General features: G+C 40.7%; 1 protein-coding gene across 7 annotated transcripts in view; it reads left to right on the top strand.

Moving 5' to 3' along the window:
• TENT4A (terminal nucleotidyltransferase 4A) overlaps positions 1–4,488 on the top strand; it is a 62,183-nt gene extending 57,695 nt beyond the window's left edge. For 6 of the 7 annotated variants that reach the window (XM_035894125.1, XM_035894123.1, XM_035894126.1 and 3 more), the window contains one exon: positions 2,322–4,488. In XM_035894125.1, the coding sequence (XP_035750018.1) occupies positions 2,322–2,501 (180 nt within the window). In that variant the 3' untranslated portion in view covers positions 2,502–4,488. The remainder of the gene's footprint in view (positions 1–2,321) is intronic. The other variant, XM_035894127.1, reaches the window with a different exon arrangement.
• Positions 4,489–8,068: the final 3,580 nt, after the last annotated feature.

Below are 8,068 nucleotides of genomic sequence, written 5' to 3' on the forward strand. Positions count from 1 at the left end.
ATCAGATAATACGTTCAAATTAGACATGATGCTCATTTAAGCTGTGAAATGCCATAGCATAGGATGCTAAAAGCTTATAGCTTCAAAAATCTGAACAAACTAGTGAACAATATCTGGTTGAGAACTAGTGAATATAAAGGCATCATCTCTGACTTAAGAGGTCCCTGAGTCAACTTCCTTAAGCACCTGCTCTCAGCTGATGAGTCATAAGAGAGGGATTCAGATTCTGCTCTGATAGTTTGACAGTCTTTATCCTGATGGCCTAAAAAACAATGCAAAATGCTTCATGACAAGCTAGAGATCAGTTTCTGTCTAGCTTATTAGTAGTTCTTTGGAGGTTTAATTACCTTTTGAACAGGGATGTGACTTATTTTAGGATACATGCAAATAAGCTTAGCGGTCATATTTGCTGTGGTGCTCGTATCATCTTGTGGTGACTTGCCTTCCTGCTCCCAATACTTTTTTTTTTTTCCTGAATCCTCAAATTGAGGAGGAAGTTGCCAGATCTTTCACATTTGTGTCTGAAGAGGATAGGCTTGCTGAGACTGTATGTTCCTTGGTCACAGTTTTGTTCTGGTTCTACAGTAGCAAAACTAAAGTTTTCCTCTGTTTTTTTCAGCATATAGTTGAGGGTGACTGTTACAACTGGTTTTGGTGTTTTCACTGTTGAAGGATCACTTTTAGTATTTTGACCTCATTTAATGTAGATGCTTAATTGCTTACATAATTGAGAGTCAGGTATACACTTACTGAACTAGAAAACTGCTGCACAAGAATGTGACAAGGTGGTGTGTTTGCTTGAAGGACGACTTGCCAAAAATACAAACATTTTAGTCTTTTTTGTTTCATGTTGTTGACTTTCATAAATAGCTTCTGGTAGATGCTTTAGCAACATACATCATTAACATTTGGGCAGTTGTGTCTCTTAAGAATGAGGGATTATCAGCTTGCACTTCCTTTTTCTGTTTGTCCTTGACTATTTAGCCACTGCTAGTCTGAGGATAGCGCTTAGCACGTCTGTCTTGAGAGTCTATAAGTTGGATGTTGAAGGTTGATTAGGTTGCTGAAGGAGACACTTTACGAAACAGCTTAAGGATTTTTTTATCACCCTGCAGTTAACTTTAATTATTCCTCAATACTTGCCTTCACCAGTTTGTTTTTCTGTATGCTTAGTGTCTCCTCTAATTATAATTTGACAGTAAAATGTTGCTTATGGAATAATGCCTTCAATAGCTGTTATGGTTTTGTGCACACAGTTGTAATGATGGCTTGATGTTCTCATATTTCTTTCTACTCCAAACTTGTTTGGAAATATAGGTTAGTAAAGTAGCTTTCAGATGTGTCATATTCTAACTAGTTGCCTCAAATGTCAGCTTCGTGGTGTTTCTGTTTAACCACTTACGGTAGACAAAATGATGTATTAGCTTTTGTTAAAGGCAGTCAGTTGTCTGTCTTACAGTTATTGCTGTCAGACATCAGAAAAGGTTGCTTGTATTGAAGTTATTCATTATTTGGGAAGTCTGTTTCAATTTCATCTTTTGAAACTCTTGTAGCTATTTTAAGTACACACACATTAGACCAACTTACTGTATGCCATTAAGTGGTAGGGATGCCTGTACTAGCTTATGGTGTGGTAGATTTACTCCAGCTGCCACTAGACCTGTTTGGCAGTTTCTGTTCCAAGGTACTGGAGATTTCCCCCAAAGAAAGTGTCATGCTGTGTTCCTGATCATTTAATTGTTTTGCCTTGGTCTGGATGTGTGGTGTGGTCTAGGAGCCGTGTAGCCCTGTGCTCAGAGCAGTAGGATTTGAGTGCCTTACAAGCCATAGTGAGTTTACCTGTAGCTGAGTGAGACTATGGGCAGAGCAGACTTGCGCTTTTTATGTAACAGCTTACATGATCACAGCCGTACATTTCTCCACGACGTTTCTGAAAGTCTTACCGAGTATGTCCCTTGGTCATGCTCTTGCTAAGATCCTCTAAAATAGACATGACTGTCACAATTGGTATTTAATGTCAAAGGTCCCTGTTTTTGTAAGGGTGAAGCATAGTGAGCATTTTTCATACTGACATCCAAGGGTTTTAAGGACACTGAAATCTACACCATTTCATTTGCAGGGATTTTACTTCAGAAAACAATTCTTAAGCTGTTAGTGCCATTGCACTTGCACAGCTAAAATTAGGCAAGCATGAGAAGACCAGTTGCTTCAAGCAGTGTTCTGTGGGAATGACTTGTCTGTTGAGGAAATACCACTGGTAACATGTGCTTTGTTTCAGTTGTTTGTATGCCTAAACTGAGTGCTTATCTTGTGTTTTTTAGCAGCACAGTGGAATGAAGTTTTCCATGAAAGGAACTCATAACCAAGGCAACAGCTACAGCCCCGTCAGCAGTGGAGGCATGAGGCAACCAGTTGGTAACCGAGGACACCACCAGTACAATCGTAATATATGGAGAAGGAAAAAACACAGAGACAGTTTGCCTATTAGTCTGAGCAGATAATGGCAGATGCCAAAATGACCTTCCCTGTTCAGACAAACTGAGTGAGTGCCACTCGACTTGAGGGATGGAGACCAGCGTCCAGCACATCGTTTATTGGTGTTGCCAAATATCTGCAGCTGACTTCTTTGCATGTTTCTTTGTGTGGTGGTTCAATCCATCTTCAAGAAGTAGTTGTGCTTATCTGTGAAGCCTTATTAAATGTGGAAGTTTGTTTTCTGCCTTCCCACAACGGTTCATACAGTGCCGAAGCAGCTCTGGCAATAGAACTGCAAGGACATTTACAAATGCTGTGGCTTTTTTGCTGTGGCTACATCTGTTCCTTTGTGGGTTCTGTTTTCTTTTATTTTGGAAGTGAAGGAAACTTCAGCCCCTTGGAATTTATTTTTTTCTTTGCAGCAAATCAAGTTGGGAATTCATAAAAGTAAATTTGCTGCTCTCCTGTTTCTGTTTCAAAGTTCAGAATTTTTTGCTCTGTAAATATTGGAAGTATAATTTGTGCAATAACTTGGAATTTTTAATTTAATTTCATATTGTCACATAAGTTATATTTAAGGGGAAGAGGTTTTTTAATTTACAGATCCTTTCCCAGGTTGCATTATCTAAGTTGGGTTCATAGTTTTGGCAGGTTGTCTGAGCAGTGTTACAAACATGACATTTGGTAATATTTGAGGCTTCTTGATTCACAATGAAAGTGCGATTTGGCTTACGGTTTTAAGAAGGTATTAAGCTCCAAAGCATTTTGACCCTGTGTTTTTTAGCTCATTGTCTGGCCTTTATCAGTCGTCTTGCTCTGACCAATGAGTTTTAATTTTATTCCTTTGACTAGACAACAAATCCAGCATTTGTAGTATCAGAAGGAAAACTTTTGAAAGGGAGGGGAAAAAGGTTGGTTCAAGTCCTGATGTGAAATTAAAAAGCTGTGAACTACACGCTTTGATGCATTTTAGTAACGTAACCTGTTAATGTTTGGGTTCAAACAATGTTATTAAACAGAGGTACCCGGCTTAAGGAATGTGGAGAAAGGAAATATGTTGATTCCATTAAGGAATCTGTATAGCAGTATGCATTAGTTCTGTTAAGAGCAAATATATAAAAAGTACTTCAGCTGCTCTAAGCATTACGAGAAGTATCTTTTAATGTATTGCAGGAGAGCACAGCCCAGTGTTGTACGCAGTATGAGTGGCTGGCACTTAATTTACAGATGCATACAGGTATACTATGCAAGTGTGTATTGCCATGACAAACACTGTCTTTAACTTTTTGAAAAATGTACATCCTGCCTAACCCTGAGTTTTTAAAGCACCACAGTTGTCCTGGGAGTAGGTCACATCTCACGCCCTCTGACTTCCCGTTTTCTTTAATGGGAGTTCTTAAGCTCTACAGAAAACTACAGATCAGTTATCAGTCCACTAGCAGAGAAAGCTGAAGAATCCTGTTAACAGGACATCTATACTGTGTACAGATATAGAAGGTTTTAAAACTGGTATCTGAGTATTAAAATGAGGTGTCAAGCATGAAGCTTTTTAATATGCTGTATGCCTTTGAAGCAGAAGTAGTTCATGTTATTACTGAATCTGTCAAACACAAACAGGTCCTTGGGGGAGAGAGGGCAACATTCCAAAGTAGAGTAGTGCATATCTGTTTGCAAAAAGTTTGTCTTAATGCTCCAGACTCATCACAATTTAAAAAAAAAAAGTTTTAAAAATTGTGAGCTGATTCATAAATAATATCTAAGGGCTGTTACATGAGCCTGTACTGCTTAGTCTTCACACACTAGCAATATTGAGCATAACTACATTAAAGAGCCTTCAAAGGCTTTAGTTGGTGTCTTATACTAGCGTCCATTTTAAAGCAAAACTCATTTGAAAAGTGGTATCATGTAACACTTCAGTCATGGTGAACCAAATAAATTGGCCTGGCTATCACTGTGGTTATGTGCTACAGGTTTAAAAAAATCATGTTTAAATTTTTTGTGTGGACAACTATGTGGAAGCTAAAATTGACATATTTTTATGTAAAGTTTTCTATTCTTTGATTTTTAATAAACTTTGGAGACCAGTCACTCTTCTGTACCTTTTTATGGGAAGCTTAATGGATGAAGTAATACTTACCCCATTGTTTGACGTACGCTTGGAACATCTGCTCTGAATTGTCCGTGCCAGACGCCTTCAGAAATGCACTTGGAAGGTGGATGTATGCCCTCTGCAAACACCTGTGCCGTGTTTATAAAGGGAGTAATGAAAACTGCTGTTGGTTTTGTAGTTGTGGATTTGATCCCGTAATAATATGAGAGAGCGAAGGAGTTGGAGGTAGTTCCCGACGATATTCTTAAAAGAGGAGATTGACTAATTGATCCCTTGGGATACCTTCACTTTCCATGTAATTTTTAGTCCCTCTGTGTAGTTTCTAACTGCCTTTCAAAATCTTTGTTCAGTTTTTAGCCTCCTCAAAGATTGGACGTACGTTGTCTTTGTTGATTTCTGTTAGCACTCTGAGAGGACTCTGAACTGTCAATAACTGATTCGAATTCAGAATTTCAGAAATTGAGTTTTTGAAGGGAACTTCTATAAATCTGTGAACTCCAAGAAAGGTAACTAAAGTATTTTTAATAGACAGTAATGCAGGGCTAGGGATTCAGAACCAGAGAGGTCTGTGGTACTTGGGTCAGTCTTAATGAGTATCCACTGGAGAAAAACAGAGAAGGGGTGGGAAGGGAAAATAATAAGCACTCAGTAATGTTTATCACTATGGTGACAGGCTCTTTATATATAAATACATTTATATTTATATATAATAATAGTAACAATTTTTTTCTGTCAAGGTCAGTTAGCCAGTGGGATGTGGGCTGACAAAGGGCTGTATGATCTTTGCAGACACAAAGATTTAGTGCAGCAGCATTGGTATTGGAACTTCAGTTTTCCTGGGCTCCACCTTTTCCCATGTAGATGATGACTTTGCTTTATTGTTCCCACAGTTTCTGCCCAGCTATTTATCCTTGTTAGTAGTCTCCTGTTAATGCCCTGGGAGTCTCACCGTGTTCCTCTGAACCCTTGTTCTCTGATAAGAATCTTGGATAGCCACCTGATCTGTTTCCCAGCCCTGCTGACTATTTTGTACACTATTCATAGGCAAAATTAGCCATGGACTTGAGGTGTGGAAGGCGGAGACTGTGAACCGAGTGGATGAAGGGACCTGCAGCATACACAGCAGAAAGAGTTCAGTTGCTCTCTGCCCTTTCCAAGAGATGTCAGTGCTGGCTGTCGGTGTTGGGCTTCTCCTGTAACTCCATCCCCCATGCACTGAGGCAGTGAGACGGCAGAGACGTGGCTGCTGGCGCAGGGTTGCTGGTCCAGCAGTGTTTCTTTCCATGGGAATGGCTGTGGGACAGCATCTCGAGAATGGGCATGCACACAGCCTGTCAAAGAGCAGTGTTGAGGTGTAGTATGCCTCCAAGCAATGTGAGCTCTGTATCGTTTGTGGGCAAAAAGAAAAGCTTAAGTTGTGAATGCTAACAGGCAACAGACAACTGGGTGTGTACGTGTTCAGGGGTGAACGTGTTGACTTCTGAGCTCTCAAGGACAAGCAGCTGCCTACTTGCTGGCTGCTGCCAGTATAGTCTGGTCATAAATTTGGTAACACCTCGACTAAACCAAAATTATGTCCTGAATAATCCAATTAAGAAACATGAGGTAGACACACCAGTTAGGTGGCTGATCATGCCTTGTACTTATGCACATAGACTACTTTGATTGCGGCTTGGAGTGTTCTGGAAAGTAGATGTGGTACCAAAAAGGATTTGGGAAGGTGGCCTTAGGAAGAAGGGAAGCCTGAAAAAGAAAGTCAAGATCCTGCCTGGAGGAAGGATCCTGGAGATAGGGAGGTGCATGGAGAAAAACACTGGGGGATGCCCAGGGACCTTGGCTGATAGTGCCTTGGGCTGGTAATGGTGGGTAGCTGTGTGACACGAGGGGAGGTGCTTTTCTGCCTGACCTTGGCACGCTCGCAGCAAGCCTCCCTGCTGGGAAGGGAGTTGAGACCCTGGCAAATATAATGCCTTGGGGGAGTGAGTGGATGCCTGTGTGAAATGATCGACTGGGATAAAAGCTCTGATTTTATCGTTTGTAAACAAATCCCAGTATTTGCACCTGGTACAGGTGGTGTTTACTTTAATTCACATGTAACAGAAAATGGTGTCAGAATGACAACGCTGATGGTTTACTGAACCTCAGGTTCACAGCCAGAAGACTGTTGCAGCTGACCTTTCCCCAAATCATCTGCGGATAGCTTCAGGTTTTCTTTTCAACTGGGATATTAACCTATTGGATTAAATTTGGTTGGGTTTTTTTACTTCCAACAGGTGGATAAGGTTCAGTCCTGCAGGTGCATTGCCTATTTTGGATGACAGAAGTCCTTTATTTGTTCTTGGCAATAGGACATCACTTAAGGAAATCTATGGACAGCTTGTGTCTGCAAGAGATCTACTGGGCAAAACGTTTTAAATATTTTAACCAAGGATTATTACTAGAAGATCAGCCATAACATGTATTCCTGTTAGAATTCATTCAAGTAATGGTCACAGACTACAGTTGTGTTTCAGTGAAAGGATGATAGGGATGCATCTTGTAGAACATCTTTGTACCTGAAACATGCAAAATTGCCGCCTAAAGCTCTGGTCATGTTTCTTCTCAGTGTTATGGTACTGAAAAAGTTTTGGGACAGAGTATTGCCTATGAGAGAGCAGTCTCAAATCAATTAGGGATTCTCCAACTGTTTGCTTTTTTAATAAGCCTTTCTGTCGTGGTTTAACCCGGCTGGCAACGCAGCACCACGCAGCCGCTCGCTCACTCCCCCCTCCCTCAGTGGGATAGGGGAGAGAATCGGAAAGAAAATAAAAGGTTAGAGCCGAGGGCTGAGATAAAGACAGTTTAATAAGAGAAAATAATAATAATAGTAATAATGAGAATGATAACAGAATATACAGAATATACAAATGATGCACAATGCAATTGCTCACCACCCGCCAACAGATGCCCAGCCCTTCCTGAGCCGCGATCACTCCCCGAGCCGCGAGCAGTCTCCCCGCGACCGACTAACTCCCCCTGAGCATGACGTTATATGGTATGGAATAGCTCTTTGGTCAGTTTGGGTTAGCTGTCCTAGCTGTGCTGTACTTGTTATGCACCTGGCCGAGCAGGAGAAGCTCAAAAAGTCCTTGAGTAGTCTGAGCACTACTTGGCAACAGCTGAAAACATCAGTGTGTTATCAACATTCTTCTGGTACTAAATCCAAAACACAGCACTATGCTAGCTACTGTGAAGAAAATTAACTCTATCCCAGCCGAAACCAGGACACTTTCTTATTGAGGGATTGTTTCAGGAACATAAAAAAATTACAAATGGAGGGATTATTTTTTTTTTTCTTCAGGGCATAGCCCGTATGCATGCTGTTGCCATTGATTTACATGTCCTTATGCTTGAGATCAGGAAAAATTTCTTCTGTGGTATTGCTAATGGCCTTTGTGCCACTGCCTCTCGTGCTAGGATTGTGGGTGCAAAGGCCATCTCGTC

This window comes from Egretta garzetta, unplaced genomic scaffold (genome assembly GCF_000687185.1).
Source record: "Egretta garzetta isolate BGI_Z169 unplaced genomic scaffold, ASM68718v1 scaffold264, whole genome shotgun sequence".
Classification (NCBI taxonomy): domain Eukaryota; kingdom Metazoa; phylum Chordata; class Aves; order Pelecaniformes; family Ardeidae; genus Egretta; species Egretta garzetta.